General features: G+C 41.9%; 1 protein-coding gene across 4 annotated transcripts in view; it reads right to left on the reverse strand.

Annotated features, from left to right (window-relative positions):
- The window catches only part of KIAA0040 (KIAA0040 ortholog), an 88,912-nt gene that overhangs the window by 27,642 nt on the left and 38,606 nt on the right, over positions 1–22,664 (reverse strand). Inside the window, exons 2-4 of one of the 4 annotated variants that reach the window (XR_003942426.1) lie at positions 21,025–21,130; positions 10,748–11,224; positions 6,628–7,220 (exon numbers count right to left, since the gene is read on the reverse strand). Coding sequence is in view for 1 of the 4 variants with exons in the window: in XM_030205663.1 (XP_030061523.1) it covers positions 10,802–11,092 (291 nt within the window). In the remaining 3 variants the exon portion in view is untranslated. Of the gene's footprint in view, positions 1–6,627; positions 7,221–9,154; positions 11,225–21,024; positions 21,131–22,664 lie in introns of those variants that run through there. The other 3 variants (XR_003942427.1, XR_003942425.1, XM_030205663.1) reach the window with 3 other exon arrangements.

Here is a 22,664-nt window from a genome sequence, read left to right on the forward strand (position 1 = left end):
CGCCCCACTTTGTGGACTGGCTATGCGCCTACTTCAGTTACAGTTTTTAATGCAGCAGTTACTGGGACAAGAGAGAATATTAACTGATGTTTGTTTTTGTGTGTGTGTGTGGTGGAAGGGGTGGCATCTGGGAGAGTCTTTAGTTTTACTAAAGGATGGGGAGGGGGGCGGTAGAGCTTTTGACTGTCACCAATTAATTGAGGGACCTTGATTTTACCAAGAAGGGTTGAGGAATACCAGGGGAGTGGATGCCCTTAATTTTACTAATATTTTTTGGCAATCATAGGCCTTTGAAAGATGGTGGGACTGACTTGGGGCCTACTAGCTTTGAATTAATTTCCCTGGAAAAATGCAAAATTCTTGGCTGCAGCAATGCAAAACTAAACGTACTGTGAAATTCACTAACCTGTGATACCACAGTAAATTTTCCTTTGATAAAATAACACACAAACAAACAATTTTACTACAGGATTGCAAATAGGTCCCTAAGTTTTCCACTCAATGGGACACCTGCTAATTACTGGGCTATCGTACAAGCTGCAGGTTACAAATTAATGAAAGTGAACCATTTAACCTACAGAATTTCCCAGACAAATGGACATCAGCTTCCAGTAAATGAGAATTCTGGATATCCATATTACATAGATGAGAGGAGAAAACTGAAACCCAGTATACATTCAAAGCAATTTTATTTAGTAAAGAAAAACAAACAACTTTTGGAACATTACAGAAAAAAAAAGACCAACTCTGAAAAATACTTTCATTGAATAAAAAAGACATAGCCCACAAATTAAAAGCCAAACTTAAAGTTGGAATCTGCAGTCTGACAGAGGCGTTTTAGAGTGCTTGAATGTAGGGATTCTCATCTCTGGTGACCTCTTAGTCAGGTGGGTTTTTCAGGCTATCCACAATGAATATGCATGACATGAATTTGCATATACTGACTATCCAGGATATTGAAACTTATCTCATATATTCATCCAAATTTATTTCATATAAGCAGACCCCATGAGCACAGGTTTAGGAAGTGTTGCTTTAAGATAACAAATCATAAGCCCATTACAAACTCTTACATCCCATGTTCTGTATATTCAGATTTTTATTTGTTGTAAAAGAAAATCTCTGGGAGAAAATTTGCAATATCATGATTGCTCTGACTTCACATGTTGTACAATCATCTAATGACTCCCCTATTCAAGACAATGTGTGTGTGTGTGTCATAGATAGACACACTCATATTGCCATATATAGAATTTGGGGAAGAGTGCTCTTTTATAATTTTGAAAAACTTATCCAAACTTTATTAGGTCAAATGTCCACCATAATCACTTAGAAGGTCTTTTACAAAGGTGCATGCTAATGATTAACACACGCTAAACACTAGAGATGCCCATAGGAATATATGGGCATCTCTAGTGTCAGACTGAGGCCAAGTTTACCACTTGAGGCAAATTACCAGTTTTTTTTTTAGTTTGCAATAATTATTTTGATCATCTACTATAATAAAACTCACCCTCAACGTTCTGAGGACACTGACGTCAGTGAAGCCAAGCCCTGACTTCCTTCAAAAAGGTTCAAAGGTTCGTGGTGGTGAAGCCACCAAAATCGCTCCGGGCCCCGCACTTGAGGGCGGAGCAATGGCAGAACAACGAAGGGGTTGGCAGGGAGGGAGGCAGGGAGGCGGAGGGGGGTGGGACATCGCTCCGGGCCCCGCCCTCGCGTCAAACGTCATGACGTTGGGGGCGGAGCAATGGCAGAACAACGAAGGGGTTGGCCAGGGAGGGAGGGGGTGTTGGTGACGAAAACCTTGCTAGCGCCCGTTTCATTTGCTCTGAAACGGGCCTCTTTTACTAGTTTTCAATAAGTTTTTTTAACCGAGCAATATTCAGTCCTATTGTCTTGTAAAGTGAAGTCCTTAGATGACTGCAGATATTTTCTCCTCTTTGAAATCATTTATTGTTTTATTTTGGAGTTCACATGTTGTACGGCAGACTTGTCCAAGTTTAGTCCTCGAGGGCTGCAAACAAAGCAGGATTTCAGGATATCCCTAATCAATATGCATGAGAGAGATTTGCAATCCCACTACATACATTGTGTGCAGATCTCTCTCATGCATATTCATTAGCAATATCCTGAAAACCTGGTCTACTTTCAGCCCTTGAGGACTGAACCAGGGGCGTATCTGAGGTTCAGCGGTAGGGGGGCCAGGGCCAGAGTGAGGGGGCAAATTATAGCCCCCCCCCGCCGCCGTTGCCGACCCCCCTGATGCCGTCACCTACCTTTGCTGGCAGGGGACCCCAACCCCCCACCAGCCGACGTCCGCTTCCTCCTGCCTGCACGTACAACGTGCAGCGATGTCAGACTCCGAAACTGGATTGCAGCTCTTTGAATGAACAGCACGCCATGGAGGATGAAGAAGAACAAAAGACCCTGCCAGCTGAAAGAATATTTTTAAAGGCAGGAGGAAGCGGATGTCGGCTGGTGGGGGGTTGTGGTCCCCTGCCAGCAAAGGTAGGGGGTCCAGGGCGAAATCTGCGGGGGCCCAGGCCCCTGTGGCCCCACGCAGATACGCCCCTGGACTGAACTTGGACAAGTCCGTTCAGTTTAGCCTGCTGAATGGGCTAAACATGGGAAAAAGTTTGTAAAGGAATAATGCCACTGTTTGAGATATTATTCAAGCTGCAAATGATGTATGAGAGTGTAAGAGGGTTAAGCATCTCCATGTATAAATAGGAGTATTGACATGTTGAGTGCATGCATGTGTAAATGGTGATTTACACATGGGATCCATACCACACAGAGATTTTAAGCAGTGCACTGGGGGCATGGTTTGGGCAGGACAAAAACCCATACACATTCCCGGTTTTATAAAGGGAATACATTTGTATGGGAAAACGTTTTATGCCAGCTCAAAAGCAGAAAAAGATTTTTTAAAAGTGCTTGTTTTGGAGAGGGCTTTTTATGAGGGATTGAGAGAGTAATTCTATTTAATCCCCTGTTTATTTCCAGCTCCAAAATTAAGAGAAATAAAAATTTCAGCCTTGTTACTTAATTGGTGGCACCTACACATCTAGATTTGTAAAAAGGGCCAACTATAATGTGGAAGTGGTGCCAAATACACACGGAGAGTGCAAAATTGGAAGGGTTAGTGACGCTTATTTTTAAATTAGTGAAAGGGTTCATGACGCTTATATTTTCCTTGTATATATTTGTAAAATCATGTCTCCTGCTGTGCTTGCTAGCAAATACACATGTACTCTTGCATGTACTTATAGGTATTTTACAAAAGGTTCCGTATTTGGCAAAGCCTTTTGTAAAATAACCACTGGTATAGAGCACGACTAACATGGATGTCTGAATTCCAATCTCAACTTTCTATATTAAAAAAATGGGACTTCGTGTGTTAAAATGAAGAGGTAACTCTTGAGGTAAGTTAAGATTTAAGTGGGAGGTTACTGCGAATCGTATGGCACTTGCCATCTCTGTACTAGGCTTAGATGTAGCAGTAGGAAGGGCTTTGCTGAGACTGCAAAGCAGAGTGAACAGTAGGAACTGACAACTGCTGAAGACAGAAAAAAAACTCTTTCTGACAAATGGTCCTGGTAAGTGGTAATGAGGCAGTGTGAAATGCAAAGCCTCAATGTAATATACATGGATTACTTTCAAAATATATTGTATATCTGTTCTTTACAATTCCTAATATCTTGGAATATACAATGGATAGAAATGAAGGGCAATTAAGTAATAAAATGCTTTGCATATGTGCATCTGTGCCTTCTACCTTTTGTGTTTTTTTTATTCTGTGTGAACAAATCATGTCTTACGGGTGAGAAGAATTCAGGTTGTTCCGAGTACTGCACCTCTGGGATCAATTAAAATTCTTGGCCTTTTGGCCTTGTGCATGAGAATTTCATATCACATAAATCTGCTATGTTTCTTTAACTTCACTCGAAGAGGCTGACGTTGTATGGTGCAGGCGGCTTAGTATGACCTTAGCGCAGGTTCTGTGCAAACTTTTCTGTGCTTTTAAGGCTGCCCTATTCAGAAGGGAGTTTAACCCCAAATTCTATAAAGGTTGGCCAATGTTGGGTGTAGATCCCAGTATGCACAGAAGCTGATTAGTCAATTAGATGCCAATAATCAATTACTGGAGTAGATTGGCACTTATTATGCACACATCTGCCTATGTCCAGTTCTATAGCATGGGTACCTAACTTTCACAGCATGCAACTCAAAAGGGGGTGTGGCCATGGGAGGGGCATTGGTGGGTTGGGGGTGGTCCCAGAAATTAGGTGCCATCTTACAGAATACTTGGATTTCCACACCCAACTACAATTAGGTGGATGCGAAGTTTCAGCATGTTGAAGTTCTCACGCTCAAAGTTGGGTGTGGGAATCTGCTCTAAGAGCTATTCTATACAGGCCGCTTGGCGATAAGAATTGACGCTTAGTGTGGATCTTAATGGTGCCTAAATTTGGGTTCCATTTACTGAATTCGGCCCTTCATGCACGTGAAAACTATGCCAAGATCATGCAGGCATTAGTGCACAGTTCATTTAAATCCAGCATAATGAAGATATTAGCTACTTAACCCAAATGCAAACAAGCACACAGAAGACTTGAACACTAAAAACATGGATTTCTAATGCTTCATGGTTTGAGGAGGAGTATAAAAGTTAGCTTGTTCTTCTGTGGCTAGCTTTAGTGACACCTATTCCCTCTCTTTTGTCTGAACATTAAGGGACAATTCTAAAAAAGGGTGTTTTCATTTAGTTGCCCCAGTAATGTAGGGTGAGATCCTACTCTGTATGGATTCTTGGGCACACATGTGCCCCTACAGAATACCAGCGTACACCTGGTATTGGTGCATCTACATTTAGCCCCCCCCCTCATTTACATCTACTTTTGTGCTGGCATAAATTGGCAGGGCTGCAGAGGGGGGGGGGGGGGCAAGATTCCCCCGGGCCTGGTCTGGGGCCCGCGCAGGGGTCTGTCTCTCTTCTGCTCCTGATGGGACCTGGGTGATCGCGTTAATGCAATCACTCAGGTACTGACAGGAGGAGAAACACAGGAACCGGCCCCTCCCCTAGAGGCCGGGGAGGAGCAGACAGGATTCCAAATTGGATTCAGGGCCCCTGGTTTGACTGGCGGGGGGTCCCCAAGCCCTGCCAGCAGAAGCCTTTCTCCACTGTATTGCTTGCCCTGCTCAGTGCTTCCCCTCATATGCAACGTGAGGGAAAGCACTGAGCATGGCAAGCAATGCAGTGGAGAACAGTGCTGGAGGAAGGCTTCTGCAGGCAGGGCTTGGGGACCCCCACCAGCCAAGGTATGTGGAGTTGAGGCGGGGGGGGGGGGGGCACTGAGATTGGGCAAAATGTGGCCCCCCACCTCTGACTTCAGCCCCTCCAGTCTTTCAAGTCTGGCTACGTGCATGGAGGCAGGGGTGGCCCGAACAAGTGAGCGAGGGAGGGGCGGTAACTGTGACTCCATCCTGAGTGGGGGGGGACCCAGGATAGGGGGTTGGCAGCGGTGGCAGTCCTGCCCCAGACCTGGGCCTGTCCCTCGGCAGCCCTGTAAATTGGAGCACCTAAATGTAGCCGGTATTTGGGCAAATTACAGTATTTTGTAAATTGTCCACCTAAATGTCAATCATGCCTATGGCCTGTCCCTGTGAAACACCCACCATATAAATAAGTGCTATGGTATTTGAGAGAATATTTATAGAATACCAATGAGGTATCCTATTGGCAGTTCCACAGGTAAGTGAACACTTATGTGCAAAAATGTTGGTAGTCTGTATATTTAGGCAAAGTAAGCAACTGATTATAGAATTGCCCTTCAAGCACACACAACTTTTTCTTGATTTTGATGAAGAAGATAGATCAATGAAAAAATAAAATGGCAAGGGATGAGGAATTGAGACGATTGCTTTGCGAAATGCAGGGGCAAAGGGGAGCTGCCATGGCTGTGAAATGAAAGGGAAAGCACTGAACTGCAGACATCTCAATGATACTATGTCAATAATATTAATACGTGAATAGCATTTCAGATATGCACGTGTGCATAATGTATGCACATGCATCACCACCAGTGTCAATATAATTATGCACAAAATATTGATTATGGTCTAATGCACACCCTTGTGCGTATGTTTCATGGTGACTGGTGTGCTGTCCCATGTCTGTGCACATTTTTTGCATACATTGGGCTAGATTCTATATATCACGCCTAAAAATCAGCACTGACAACTATATGCGTGTTCTATAAACCACACCCAAATTTAGGCACGGTTTATAGAACACGCCTAAATCTAGGTGTAGTTTATAGAATACTCCCAACACCCATTTTCTGTGACTATATTTAATCACAGCCCTTTACACCAATGAAAAATTACGTGCGGAATAAGCATATTCTATAACAGTGCGTGTAAATTCTAGGAACGCCCATAACCTGCCGATGGCCATGCCCCCTTTTTATAGATACACATCTTAGAATTTATGCACATCACTTTATCGAATATGCTTAGACATTTGTGCACAATAATTCTAATTAATGCAAATAAGTCCAATTATCAGTGCTGATTGACTTGTTAAGCTAATTAAGTTGCGTGTGCAAATCCAGAATACGCCCAGATTTGAGGGTGCAACTCAAGTCACACTATATAGAATCTGGGGGATTATTTGCAACAATTTGATTGCAGTATTAGGCACAAAAGCATTCTTAAACGTGTATAAGGGCGACGTGGGCTGAGCTTCATTGCATGGCTCTATCACACAGCTTATTACATTGGCCTCCAAAATGGTATAAAAGGATGAAATCATTTAAAGGATGCTTTCAGAAATGCCACTGCTATTCTCCTAATTTTCCTCTGTATCGATTACAGTGCTGTGCTCAATTTAGGCACTTTAGGGCATATTAAAAAAAATGTTACAGCAAAATGAAACGACCATTCATTTCCCTGCATTGTGCACAATACCATCATTAATTTAGACCATTTAAATAAATATCGACAAATGCAAATTTTCTAACAGTTTTTGCACATTCTGAGTACTAAAAATAAGTATTCAGCACTTCTCATCATAATAAAACCCTATACTATGGTTTCTTCTTTATCCTGTCAGATTTCCTTATTAACTTAGGGTTGCATTTACCTGTGTGTATCCGAGGTTGAGGGTTAAGGAGGTTGAAAAGCAGTAGGAATTGTGGAGAAGGAATTCAGAACTAGAAGTAGAATGTAAAAAAAGATTAAAAGAGCACCTATGAACAAAATAAAATGGCAAATTTCATTTCGTTTCTCAGCCCCTAAGTTTTCTGGATTTTGTATAGCAGAGACCTCACTTAACATTTCTGGAAATGAGTCTGAAACATATCTCACTTGGGTATTAAACATATGTCTGATATTCAGAGTGCATTGCAAAGACATTTGCAGGAATGTTAAGGTTTTGCAGAATATAAATGATTTTTAAATAAATTAAATGTTCTGAAAGAAATAAAGTCAGGCTCCAAGTTCTAGAAAATGTCAGGATGGGGGGAGGGGGCTGTGTAAGAAACCCAGATGATTGAAAGCATGGTCCCTGAAGCACAGCTACCTGAACACCTCATTACTTGATGAATACTGCATTTTGAGGAAAAATCTACAAATGGTGCTGAAAAATTTACACCTGAACAAATCGGTACTAAGCAGTTTTCTATAAAGGGCGCTTTAAGATGACTCATGTTTATAGAATAGTGCTTAGAACCAATTCTCATGCCTAAAGTTGAACATTAGTATTTGTCACCTGAAACCTAGTGTAAATGCCAGCGGGGGTGGAGAGAGAGAGAAGAGAGTATGGAAGAGGAGCCTATGGCCATTTCTGCTTTGGCATGAGTAAAAGAGAGCCTCTTCCCTAAGGAAGTTTTGCGAAACCTGGCCATGTCGGTGGAGGTTCTCCTGTGAATTGAAATTGCTGCCATTCTTTAAAATAAGTGCTGGGCTAGTATGCACATCGATGATATTTACTAAATTGTATCAGAGAATATTTTTTGCAAAGACTAAAGTAGTATGATATACATAATTTCTAAAAAAAGACTTTGAAGGGTGATCCGATGAAGATCTGCATCACAACCATTTCCCTTGGTCCAACTGAGAAAGGAACTGAGTGTTCCCTATGGTGTGAGTTGCTACAATATCTGATGGTCCCCATAAAAAAAAATAATTAAAAATTTTTTTTTCGTTGTATCAAGTATGATAATAATGGATGAGGAATGATTGGGACACTCTACAAGATACAGCGCTTAACTCATGGCATTTTGGTGCATAAATGGCTTTGGGGCCTTTTTACTAAACCAAGTAGGTGCCTCCGGGTGCCCAATGTGCATCAATTTTGAGCTACCGCCCAGCTACCACGTGGCCCTTGCGGTAATTTCATTTTATTTTCTGGCACACAGCAGAAACTGGGCAGTAATTGTCATTCCACGCATGTAGACGATTGCTGCATGAGACCTTACCACTAAGTCAATGGCTGGTGGTAAGGTCTCAGACCCAAAATGGACGCACACTAATTTTTATTTTGCCGCTGGTCCATTTTCGGCAAAAATAAAAAGCCTTTTTTACAGGCTTGCTGAAAAATGGATCTGCGCACGCCCAAAACATGCACCTACATTAGAGCAGCCCATTTTTCAGTGCACCTTAGTAAAAGGGCCCCTTTATTCTATAAAACTGCACACATATTTTTGGGATGTCCCTGACTTGTCCATGCCCCCTTTTGAGTTGTGGGCTAAGGGATTTAGGTGCTCAAGTTTATAGAATAGCACGCAAGTAGATGTGCACGTATATACAAATTAGTGCCAATTAAGTTCAATTATCGATTGTTAAGGCCCATTAATTCATACTTGATAGGTTGTTAACTAATTTAGGGGTCCTTTTACTAAGCTGCGGCAAAAAGTGGCCTGCGGTAGTTTGGATGCATGAAATTGGTGCGCGCTGGGCCAATTTTTACTGCGTCTGGGGAAAAAAGGCTTTTTTTATGGGGCAGTAAATGGTCGAGTGCTGAAATCAAAAGTAGCGTGCGGCTGTTTACTGCCTGAGCCCTTACCACCACCCGTTGACCTAGCGGTAAGGGCTCATGTGCTACTCACATGGTAACCATGCAGCGAGCGCCAATGTGGCCACGCTGCCGATTACCGCTGGAAACGTCTCCCGCAGTAGAAAATAGAAAAATATTTTCTACCATGGGAAACAGCGCGTGCCAACTTCAAAATTTCTGCTGGGCACCCGCCCTACCCCGGCGGTAGTGTCGATTTGGCATGCGCTACCTACACGTTAGCCCTTCCGCTGCTTGGAAAAAAGGGCCTCTTAGTTGTGCACTCATTTGGATCTGTGCTGAAATTTCAGCACCATATATAGAATCCAGGGGTTACTGTCTATTGGAAAAAAGGACTTGAGGTCTGGAAAGCATCTGGATTTTGATCTAAAATTCCCTGAGGAAAAGGAGAGAATTTTTGACTGCAAGTAAACTATTTCTTCGTTCCGTACACAGATGTTATGTAAATCTATGGCATAGTTTCTTTTCAGTAATTGTTTGCATGCTGTAATGACACGTTGGATCTGTCTGCTGTAGATTAGCCCAAGTTCTAACTCATATGGGATAGATAGGGTCTTACCCATTTATACCTGTGGGATAAACGCTTAGTGTGACCTTTGTTTGGAAAGGTCATTCAAGGCAAAGTTATAAATCTTTGGTAGTGTCAGGCTAACTCAATGACTCAGTGACCATACTGTGTGCTGCCATGTTGGTTTGATTACCAAATATGGCTTCAGTTCATTGGTCATTAACAACCAAAGATGGTGTGGAGGAACCATACATAGACCGTTTGGGAAGAGTCCCAATTATATCACCTAGGGGTACAAATTGGGTTATATTTATAGATAGTGGATTTTAGAGAGAGCTCTCTATTGTTACTACATTGTAGAGGTGAAGTTTATTCAGGGAAAAAGCCTTGGTATCTACATACTGAGCAAAGGGCAGGAACCTGGGAGGGAGAACCAAAGCCCATCAGAAGGCTTAACTATAGGCAGGTTTTGGGTCCTCTGTTGCATAGGGACTATATCTGTCTTAAAAGCAGCTAAAAAGTACATGGTAACTCAACTTCAGCACCCCCCCCCCCCCCCCCCGAACCTTCATAAATACCAGTGAGCAGGTTTAAGGCAGATTTTGACTGGGCTAGAAGCTCAAGCATGAAGGATGGTAAATCAGTTAAAAAAAAACATTCTAACGAGAGCGTAAAATCGTTGACAGTGTAAGACAGTGGTTATGCATAGCTGGTGTCAGTTACTTAGGATAAAGATTGTCACCATATCTGCTGCTCCCTTCTTATTAGTAAGAAGTAATGCAACCTATTTGTTTCATGCAGCGCTGCCATTCACAACACCTTGTTGTCATTCTTACAGTACATGCATAAATTGTGGTGTTTACATCAATGCATATGCTCTTCTCATAACTGAGCTGATAAAACTATGCTTATATATATATGATCTGTAATTTTGTGTCTGACTTTAAATATATATATGAAAATTTGTGCCTTTAAAATATACATAGATTCCTGCATGTACAGGACCTGGCGTGTGCATCATTTGCATATCTGATAACTATATGTCATCATTTGTATGGCTATTTCTGGTTATGCAGTGTCATTGTTTCATCAGTGGACTGTATATAGTCATAAGCTGGGCAGTGAGTATCCTCTTCCATTTAAATGAACTGACTCACTTGGCTCAGAATTTGGCAGTCTCTGCATAGTCCTTGCCGCAGGCAGTACATTGGCTATGCAGAAAGAGAAGGCATCTTCTCCAGCATCATGGTCTTTGGATTGGCCGAGATCCACAGGTCTTCTTCAGCGTTCTTCTTCTTCTTTTTCTTCTCTGATTGGATGTTGGCACTACCAGTCTTCTGCCTGCAGCAGCAGCAATGGCAGCAAATGATGAGGGCGAGGATGAGGATTACAGTGGGCAGAACCAAGAGCACTGCAAGGCAGATGGTGTTGTATAACCCTTCTTCATGCTTTGTCTCCACAGTTTTCCAAAGAGACTTGAAAAATGTGGAAACGTGGTCCATGGTAGGTCTGCAGGCCAAGCTTCTGCTTTCTTCACACCCTCTGAATTTCTCTCTCTCTCGTGGTCCAAGAGATGTTAGTTCACTTGCTCATCTGCTTTTTGCCTTTATAGACGAACGGTGTTCAAGTCAAGCCTGTGAAGATGGAATGAAAATGTCAGAGCTCTAAAAAATTCTTTTGGGACAGGGGCAAGTAATAAGGCATCCAATCGGCATTTATATGGGTTAAGTTTTAGAAAAATGGCACTTATGCACATAATTGGTGTCCATAATTGGCACTTATGTAAGTGTGGGCAGGTCATGGGCGTGTCTCTGAGAAATGCGAGCATCTTATAGAATACTTTTACGTACACTTCAGGCCTGCCATTGACTTGACATAACTTTAGGTGCTCCAGTGGCCAACTTACGCATGGAATCTTGGTGCCAAGAAGCCATTACAGAATTAGCACTAAGTGCATGGCATTGGGGTGCCTAAATCTTGGCACCAATTTATATAACTGCCACTGATGACTAGGGATGTGCACAGGAAAAAATATGTAGTTTTAATATTTTCTGACATTTTTCAAATTTCTGGTGTTTTGAGATTTTTTTTGGTTCGTTTCACATATTTTCTGTGGTACAACCAAAGTGGTTTACATTTAGTATATACAGGTACTTTCTCTGTACCCAGTGGGCTTCATTTAAATAGAAACTTTTTAATGAGTGCTATAACATTTTAATGTGCACTAATTGACAATATGTGTTAATTCATAAGTAAGTGCACAATACAACAGTTTAGCACACACAACATTTTGGGGACCTTTTCACAAAAGGCAAGTAAGGGTCTACGCACATCCAGCGTGAACCAAATCGGCACTACCGACCGGCTACCGCGTGTCCCAGGCAGTAATTCTGAATTTGGTGGTGCCAAAAAATGTGGTAGAAAATATTTTCTATTTTTTACCATGTGGCACTTACCCGACAGTAAATGACAGTGGGCGCCTGCTGCATGCCTACCGTTCAGATAGCGCATTAGAACATACCGCTAAGTCAGTGGGTGGGGTTAAGGTCTCATGCTGAAAATGGACGTGCACTGGCTTTTATTTTGCCGCACATCCATTTTCCGGCCCCTTTAAAAGGCCTTTTTTCCAGGATGCATTAAAAACTGGCATGGCACACGCCCAAAAGACACACTCGCACTGCTGCAGGCCACTTTTTGTTTGCCTTAAGTAAAAGGGCCCCTTTGTAAGGCAGACTAATAAACTGAATGCACACCTGTAGTAATTTTACAGACTAAAGGATTTGACTAGATGTGCCTCAGCAAGCCATTTCTATTTCCTCTTATATTCATCCTAAAATAACTGGAATAAAAAACGAGAAAGAAGGATGATTTTTAAAAAAAAATTCATCATCATCATCATCATTTATTTATTTATTATACTGCTACTTATTGCTATAGCAAAACAGAACGGTTTACATAAAAGAAATAAAACATATAAAACACATATAATAACATCTAGGAAATCAAGTACTTGATAGGAAAGCACAGCAAACCAACCATAAATGATCATAAATAATCTATAATAACAATTACAAACAATCTTAAAATATATAATAAAATGTAGTTTAGCATCCAATTTATGTATATATATATATATATATATATATATATATATATATATATATATATATATATATATTTTAATACTTTTCTTTATCCTACATCATTGTCATATGCATTTTGAAAGAGATATGTCTTTAACCTTTTGCGAAAACCGGTATATGTGTCCTCTAATCTTAATAATTTCGGGAGACCGTTCCAAAGTGATGGCCCTAAAAAAAAAGAAAGCCGACTTTCGTGTAGATTCCCATCTAGCCCTTATTAATGATGGAATTACTAATCTATTTTCTGTAAGCGATCTAAGAGTACGTATCGGTGCATAAGGTATAATAAATAAAATAAAAATAAATAAAAAAATAATAGAATCTTCTGTCCCACCATGGGGCTCATTTTCAAAGCATTTAGACTTACAAAGTTCCATAGGTTAATATGTAACTTTGTAAGTCTAAGAGGGTCTTTTACTAAGGTGCGCTAACATTGCGGGCACGCTAAACGTTAGAGGTGCCAATGCATTCCTATGGGCGTCTCTAACATTTAGAGCACCCACAATTTTAGCATGTGCTAAAAATGTGAGCGCGCCTTAGTAAAAGATGCCCCAAGTGCTTTGAAAAAACGCCTCCATGTCACCCTGTTCCTTGTTGGCCATAGCATGCTCAATTTTATTAAGAACATACATTTGATAAAGTTTAGTGGTATATTATAAAAATCAAGACTAGATTTAATAGTTGCCTAGTTAGCCATCCCACTGAAGTTCCTGTCTGGTTAAAGCTGAAAAGAATTTCTCCTGCTCAGTCTCTTCCCCCATCCCACTGGCATGCTTCAGATGATGAGTTCCTTCCTGGCCCACGTATTGACTGTTAACGGCCATCATGATCACTAACTACTACTACTACTATTTAGCATTTCTATAGCGCTACAAGGCATACGCAGCGCTGCACAAACATAGAAGAAAGACAGTCCCTGCTCAAAGAGCTTACAATCTAATAGACAAAAAAATAAATAAAGTAAGCAAATCAAATCAATTAATGTGAACGGAAAGGAAGAGAGGAGGGTAGGTGGAGGCGAGTGGTTACGAGTCAAAAGCAATGTTAAAGAGGTGGGCTTTCAGTCTAGATTTAAAGGTGGCCAAGGATGGGGCAAGACGTAGGGGCTCAGGAAGTTTATTCCAGGCGTAGGGTGCAGCGAGACAGAAGGCACGAAGTCTGGAGTTGGCAGTAGTGGAGAAGGGAACAGATAAGAAGGATTTATCCATGGAGCGGAGTGCACGGGAAGGGGTGTAGGGAAGGACGAGTGTGGAGAGATACTGGGGAGCAGCAGAGTGAATACATTTATAGGTTAGTAGAAGAAGTTTGAACATGATGCGAAAACGGATAGGGAGCCAGTGAAGGGTCTTGAGGAGAGGGGTAGTACGAGTAAAGCGACCCTGGCGGAAGATGAGACGGGCAGCAGAGTTTTGAACCGACTGGAGAGGGGAGAGGTGACTAAGTGGGAGGCCAGCAAGAAGCAGATTGCAGTAGTCTAAACGAGAGGTGACAAGGGTGTGGATGAGGGTTTTGGTAGAGTGCTCGGAAAGAAAGGGGCGGATTTTACGGATGTTGTAAAGAAAGAAACGACAGGTCTTGGCAATCTGCTGGATATGAGCAGAGAAGGAGAGAGAAGAGTCAAAGATGACCCCAAGGTTTCGAGCTGAGGAGACAGGGAGAATGAGAGAGTCATCAACAGAAATAGAAAACGGGGGGAGCGGGGAGGTGGGTTTGGGGGGGAAAATGAGAAGCTCGGTTTTGGTCATATTTAATTTCAGGTGGCATTGAGACATCCAGACAGCAATGTCAGACAAGCACGCTATTGGCAGTGCTGTTATTTTAAGGGACCATGGGGCATTCAGATACCCAAATTGTTTGATTGACTCACATAGCTACACAGAGGTTGAATTGTTTCTCTGCTGCAGAACGTTTCCCATCACAGTTTTCTGACAAATGCGGAAACTGTAATTACATTATTGAGGGGGTCTTTTACTAATCCGCGGTAGTGTTTTTTTTAGCATGCACTAATGATTAGCACATGCTAAATGCTAGAAATGCCCATAGGAATATATGGGCGTCTCTAGCACGCGCCAAAAACACTACCAAAAGGCCCTATGAATAAGCTAAGCATCCCCCTCCCCTCGAAGGCTAATAATTTCAGAAAGTTCCTCTCGAACCAACTTAACCAACCGGAATACCAAATAACAACACAAGAATACGACAAATATAAGATAATATTCCTCAATTTATCATGCAGAGTCATGAGAAAAATATCAGAGAGCGCCACAATGCACAAGCTGCAATTGTAAACTCAGACACGGGAAATTAATCCAATGGGTAGCAAGCAGCAAAATTGAAAAGAAAACTGCATCTTGAAACACAGTAGTTTCCAGCAAAACCATGGTTTATTTTCTGTCTGCTACTCCCTTGGATTGATTTTCCATGTCTGAGTTTACAATTGCAGCTTGTGCGCTGTGGCGCTTCCAGATATTTTTCTCATGACTCTGTTTTATTTATTTAGATTTGCTCACACCCTTTTCAGTAGTAGCTGAAGGTGAGTTACATTCAGGTACACTGGATATTTCTTTGTCCCAGGAGGGCTCACAGTCTAAGTTTGTACCTGAGGCAATGGAGGGTTAAGTGACTTGCCCAAGAGCAGTGGGATTTGAACCGGCCACCTCTGGATTGCAAGACTGGTGCTCTAACCACTAGGCCACTCCTCCACTCCACTCTGTTTGCATGATAAATTGAGGAACATTATCTTATGTTTGTGTATTTTTCAAGAGTTCTTATTCAAACTGATCCCTGATGCAGGTATACACACGCCGAAACATGATCCATGTCGAGACTATTCATTAAAGGACTCTTGAAGGTCCATTTGTCCTTTTATTTCATAGCAATGATAAGACATTGTAATTTCTTTCTTTTACACAGATCAAGAATTAATGCTGATCAGTGGCATACCAAGGGGGGGGGGGGGGGGCGGTATGCCCCGAGTGCATGCCTCTGGGGGGGTGCCGCACGCCATCAGCTTCATTCGTTTCCATGCTCCCTCTGCCCTGGAACAGGAAGTAACCTGTTCCAGGGCAGAGGGAGCATGGAAACTAACGAAGCTGACCGGCGTGCGGCATCCCCCCAGCGGCGTGCACCCGGGGGGGGGGGGTTCTTTCGTCGGGGTGGGGGTTTCACTGCACCGGGGGGGCACTGCACCCAGGGGGCGGGGTGCATCGGCGATCCGCCCCGGATGTCAGCCCCCCTAGGAACGCCACTGATGCTGATAGGCACATTTTATTTATTTATTTATTTGGATTTAGCTCATGCCTTTTCAGTGTAGGGCTCTTGATAATTCAGCTGTAAGTGATGCCTGCATCAATTCCCAGTGCCACTACTTTCAACCAATAAAATAATACTTCTACTCTGACCTCAGTAGTAGACAGGCAGACTGGTATTGGAATGGAGTATTCAAAAGTCTAAACTGCTTATTCAGTCTCCTGGATTATTCCAGTCTGGCCCTGGTCCTGACAATGAATAAATCTTTTATGTACCTTATTCCCACCACTCAGAGGACACAGTAGGTGTTCGCCTAGGCAACCCCCCCCCCCCGCCCAGGTTACATCAGGTATAGCTCCAAAGCAAATTACATTCAGGCTGAAGTAAAGGAGGGATAAGTGTCTTTCGAAGTTCAGAAGGAACAGCAGTGTGATTTGAACTGTAGCTTTCGTGGTGTTTAACCTGACTATATAAATTTCTGGTGTATTACTAAGCCACATTCCTCTATATAGCGTGCCCAGAGATCCGCACCAAAATCGGTGTGGATTCTATAATAATGCACACAACTTAATTGGTTTAATAAGCTAATGAGCGCTGATAACAGCACTTAACAATAATGAGCACTAATTGGCACTGATTAGAATTTAGGCGCACAACTCACTAAGCGTATTCTATAATGATGTGCACTGAACTTCTAACGCATCCAGGCAAAAAGGGATGTGGTTATAAGCAGGAAAATGGGCGTTTCATGGGCGTTCTGAAATTTCCATGGCTACTTATAGAATATGGCCCAGTGCGCCTAAATCTACGTGCCAGGATTTACGCCAGGTTTTTATTGGTGTAAATGGATACGCACACATTTAGGCACTGAAATATCAACTAAGCGTATTCTATAATTTGTGCCTAAATCTAGGAACCGATTATAGAATACTTTTAGTCAGCACCGATTTTTTAAATTTATTTTTTATTTTTTTAAGGTGTCATATTTTTATTTATTTGGATTTATTTACCGCCTTTTTGAAGGGATTCACTCAAGACGGTGTACAGTAAAAATAGATCAAACATGAGCAATAGGCAATTACAGCAGTAAAAATATTCAAACAACAATAAAAAATATGGCATGGTAAACTACTTAGAATGTCAACACAATACATAATAGCACATTTCAATTGAAAGTGAAGGGTAAAGCAAAGATGTAACATATATATAGGCATATATAGAATCTCCATGATTATGTTTGTAGTTAATATAGCTTAACTGCACAAGTTAATCTGTGGTAGCTGTAAGATTTCAATGATAAGTGTGGTGAATTCCTGGCATTAGGGAAAGGCATTACAGATATTCAACTCTAACACCACTCTATATTTGAGAAGGAAAAAAGGCCTCACAGAGCTCCTAGAATATACAGTGGGGGAAATAAGTATTTGATCCCTTGCTGATTTTGTAAGTTTGCCCACTGACAAAGACATGAGCAGCCCATAATTGAAGGGTAGGTTATTGGTAACAGTGAGAGATAGCACATCACAAATTAAATCCGGAAAATCACATTGTGGAAAGTATATGAATTTATTTGCATTCTGCAGAGGGAAATAAGTATTTAATCCCTCTGGCAAACAAGACCTAATACTTGGTGGCAAAACCCTTGTTGGCAAGCACAGCGGTCAGACGTCTTCTGTAGTTGATGATGAGGTTTGCACACATGTCAGGAGGAATTTTGGTCCACTCCTCTTTGCAGATCATCTCTAAATCATTAAGAGTTCTGGGCTGTCGCTTGGCAACTCGCAGCTTCAGCTCCCTCCATAAGTTTTCAATGGGATTAAGGTCTGGTGACTGGCTAGGCCACTCCATGACCCTAATGTGCTTCTTCCTGAGCCACTCCTTTGTTGCCTTGGCTGTATGTTTTGGGTCATTGTCGTGCTGGAAGACCCAGCCACGACCCATTTTTAAGGCCCTGGCGGAGGGAAGGAGGTTGTCACTCAGAATTGTACGGTACATGGCCCCATCCATTCTCCCATTGATGCGGTGAAGTAGTCCTGTGCCCTTAGCAGAGAAACACCCCCAAAACATAACATTTCCACCTCCATGCTTGACAGTGGGGACGGTGTTCTTTGGGTCATAGGCAGCATTTCTCTTCCTCCAAACACGGCGAGTTGAGTTCATGCCAAAGAGCTCAATTTTTGTCTCATCTGACCACAGCACCTTCTCCCAATCACTCTCGGCATCATCCAGGTGTTCACTGGCAAACTTCAGACGGGCCGTCACATGTGCCTTCCGGAGCAGGGGGACCTTGCGGGCACTGCAGGATTGCAATCCGTTATGTCGTAATGTGTTACCAATGGTTTTCGTGGTGACAGTGGTCCCAGCTGCCTTGAGATCATTGACAAGTTCCCCCCTTGTAGTTGTAGGCTGATTTCTAACCTTCCTCATGATCAAGGATACCCCACGAGGTGAGATTTTGCGTGGAGCCCCAGATCTTTGTCGATTGACAGTCATTTTGTACTTCTTCCATTTTCTTACTATGGCACCAACAGTTGTCTCCTTCTCGCCCAGCGTCTTACTGATGGTTTTGTAGCCCATTCCAGCCTTGTGCAGGTGTATGATCTTGTCCCTGACATCCTTAGACAGCTCCTTGCTCTTGGCCATTTTGTAGAGGTTAGAGTCTGACTGATTCACTGAGTCTGTGGACAGGTGTCTTTCATACAGGTGACCATTGCCGACAGCTGTCTGTCATGCAGGTAACGAGTTGATTTGGAGCATCTACCTGGTCTGTAGGGGCCAGATCTCTTACTGGTTGGTGGGGGATCAAATACTTATTTCCCTCTGCAGAATGCAAATAAATTCATATACTTTCCACAATGTGATTTTCCGGATTTAATTTGTGATGTGCTATCTCTCACTGTTACCAATAACCTACCCTTCAATTATGGGCTGCTCATGTCTTTGTCAGTGGGCAAACTTACAAAATCAGCAAGGGATCAAATACTTATTTCCCCCACTGTAATTACCTATCGGAGCTAAATTGGGTCTGTATTGACCCTCTGTTCATCATTGGCCAAAACCTTCAAAAATGCATGGTATTCTAATCTTCTTCACACAATTTACTCCAAGTAAATGGATAGTTAAAGATTTTTATCTCATGGTGGTGCTCAAACGAGCTACTCAACTAGATGGTGTAGTGAATATGTATATAGTTCAAAAGAACACTTAGCTTTTGAAACTGCTAGCACTAGGAAATTCATTAATTCCAACTCATTCCTTCTCTCCCCATGCCCCAAGCCAACGATGGCTAGCGTTTCGTCTCACTACGTCAGGGTCTTGGTGGCGGGACTGTTTTGGAACCAAGTCTTCACAGTAATGCCTGGCTATGTAATGCAAGGTTCCACATTAGGAGTCACCAATCAGGAAAGGGATCTAGGTGTCATCGTTGATGATACGTTGAAACCCTCTGCTCAGTGTGCAGTGGCAGCTAAGAAAGCAAATTGAATGTTAGGTATTATTAGGAAAGGAATGGAAAACAAAAATGAGGACGTTATAAGGCCTTTGTATCAGTCCATGGTGCAACCGCACCTCGAATATTGTGTTCAATTCTGGTTGCTGCATCTCAAAAAAGATATAATGGAATCAGAAGAGTTACAGAAAAGGGCGACAAAAATGATAAAGGGGATCGGACAACTTCCTTATGAGGAAAGGCTGAAGTGGCTGGGGCTCTTCAGCTTGTAGAAAAGATGGCTGAGGGGAGATATGATAGAGGTCTATAAAATGAGTGGAGTTGAACGGGTAGATGTGAATCGCTTGTTTACTCTTTCCAAAAATACTAGGACTAGGAGGCATGCAATGAAGCTACAAAGTAGTAAGTTTAAAATGAATTGGAGAAAATATTTCTTCATTCAACATGTAATTAAACTCTGGAATTCGTTGCCAGAGAATGTAGTAAAAGCAGTTCGCTTGGCGGGGTTTAAAAAAGGTTTGCATGGCTTCCTAAAGGAAAAGTCCATAGACCATTATTAAAATGGACTTGAAGAAAATCCACTGCTTATTTCTAGGATAAGCAGCATAAAATGTATTGTACTGTTTTGGGATCTTGCCAAGTACTTGTAACCTGTAATGGCCACTGTTGGAAACAGATGCTGGGCTTGATGGATCTTCGGTCTGTCCCAGTATGGCAAAACTTAAGTATTTATGTACTTATGATATAAATAAGTTACTATCTTTTCTTAACCTTTAATATAAATATGTAATTTTTGTTTTTCTTTTCTCCCTCCATTTATTATGTTTTTATATTGTATTTGATTGTAAACTGCTGTGACAGTATTTCAAACAGCGGTACATCAAGCAAAATAAACTAAACTAATGGCTGTTGTAAGTTGGCATGCCAAAGTGCGCCATACAGTGGGTGTAACTTAAGAGTATTTTATAAGGTACACATAAGTAGGAGACAGACCCCTGTCCCACCCATATGCCAGCAACAAAAAACAGCACCAAGAGCCTTCAACATAGGGAGATGTCTTTAATTCATGGACTCGACATGGACCCTATTTCGGCGCACAGTGCCTGCACTGAGGACCATTCAAAAAGATAAATACCAATTACAATAAACCTAGCCTCAGGGTCACAGCTTGTGCAGCGCCCAGAGATGTTGTATCCTGTAGCAATCTAGGTTGGTATTTTCTATGGAAATGGCGACAAATCAAAAGTACTTTGACCCTCTCCGTGTTATGCTGACCACCCATACTTCACCCATGTGTATACCCTTGCACTTACATGCTCCCTTATAGAATAGTGCTTAGTGGCCCTGCAAACGTGAATGCCAGTTAAAGCACCCCTTGTGCTCAAGGCACTTGTAACTGCACATACCCTAGTTTAGATTTGCCCTTTAAGTATCTTACAATGACCATCTTGCATCCCATGATCTGCGTTGACCTTTCTTATTGGTGTCCTTGGAGGCCCTTGCCCATACTAGTCTCCAATCTTCTTTTCTGGCTGCCTTTTGCCTCCGAAACTTGCACTCTTGAACATTAGTCATGGATCTCCTCCCTCCTCACCTGTTTTTTGCCTGAAGATCTTAATCCTCTGAGAGAGACTTCCTAATCCTCCTTTAGACTCTCATCTCTCCAGGCCATTGCTTCATGTGGGCTGTTATGTTCCTTTCTAATAGCCAGCAAATACAAGAAAACCAGATGCTCATCAATCTATAGTAATTCAGAGAAAGGCTAAATAAATAGCCCTGTGTTTATAGTGAGGTACACCATGTAGTGAAAACCAAATAACCCATCATATTCGCAAACCATCAGCACTAAACACCAGAACAATATCTTTTTGTAGCCCACTTTCATCAACAACAGACTGATTCTATTTCCACTAAACATGTTCGGTTTTGTTTTAAGTATATGAAATTGCTGCAATGATTCACTGTTCATTTCCCTCCTCCTCTGGTCCTTAACTAAACCCATTGCCTGGGCCACCCATTATCCCAAACATTTCCACAAATGAGTCATCATTGTCTCATTTATGGGCTCTACAAATTCATGAATGAGGTGGGACAGATAAATAAGGATTGGTTGTTTATCCTTCCAGGGAGACAGTCCATGAAATGAATAGGTAGCACATTGAAAAGAAATCAAAGAACATCTTTTTTTTTTTCACTCAGCCTACAATTAAGCTGTAGAAATTGTTGCCTGAAGATGTGGTCAAGGTAGTTGGCATAGTTAGGTTTAAAATGGGTATGACAAGTTTCTGGAGGAAAACTTAATACATCATCATTAGCCAGATAGTCTTGGGAAAACCATCACTTATGTTTTGGGCATGAGCAAGAAAGAATGGATCTTAGGGCCATGTGCTAAGCAGGGGTGTAGTCATGGTTGGCTCTGGGCGGGCTGCGGCTCCTCCAATTTGGAGTCAGGCCAGCCGATCAACAGGAGTGACACAATCCAAATAACAGGAGAAGTGGTATATAAGAAATTAAGATTCCTTTCCTGCCCCTATTTGCCTCAAACGTTTTTCTACTTTAAATTCAAAACTCTCCTAAAACCCACCTTTTCGAGACTGCTTTTTCTATTCACGTAGATCCTGGTGGTCTCCCCAAGATCCACTAACATTGCAGCCTGCCTATATTTATTTATTTTTGACATTTATACACCAGATTATCCCAAATATACTGGAGATCAATGTGACTAACAGTAAATAAACAACAGACAAGGTTTACAAAACCATAATCAAAATATCAAATATATTTTTTCTCTTATCTCCAATTTTTCGTTGGTCTTTTCTTTCCTATCATACTTTGGTGTTCTTTTCCTCTTTCCTGTTAATTTAAATAAGTTTTTATGTACATCGCTTTGTCATCTCTGGAGGAAATGCAATTGATTACATTTTAATAAATCAAATCAAAATGAAATCATTAAAGGGCCCTTTTACAAAGGCGCAGGTTGACCGCACCAAATTGGTACTACTGCTGGGCTAGCGTGTGCACCTGGTGGTTATTCCAAGTTCCAGATCCCGCAGTAGAAAATAATTTTCTATGTTCTGCCTTGGTGGTAATTGGCAGTTGGTAGCGTGCTGCATGGTTACCACGCGGGTAGCATGTGAACCCTTACCGTTAAGTCAATGGATGGCGTTAAAGGCTCAGGCCGCAAATAAGCATACTCTAGTTTTAATTTTGCCACACGCCCATCTCCCGGCACAT

Source organism: Microcaecilia unicolor, chromosome 6 (genome assembly GCF_901765095.1).
Source record: "Microcaecilia unicolor chromosome 6, aMicUni1.1, whole genome shotgun sequence".
NCBI lineage: Eukaryota > Metazoa > Chordata > Amphibia > Gymnophiona > Siphonopidae > Microcaecilia > Microcaecilia unicolor.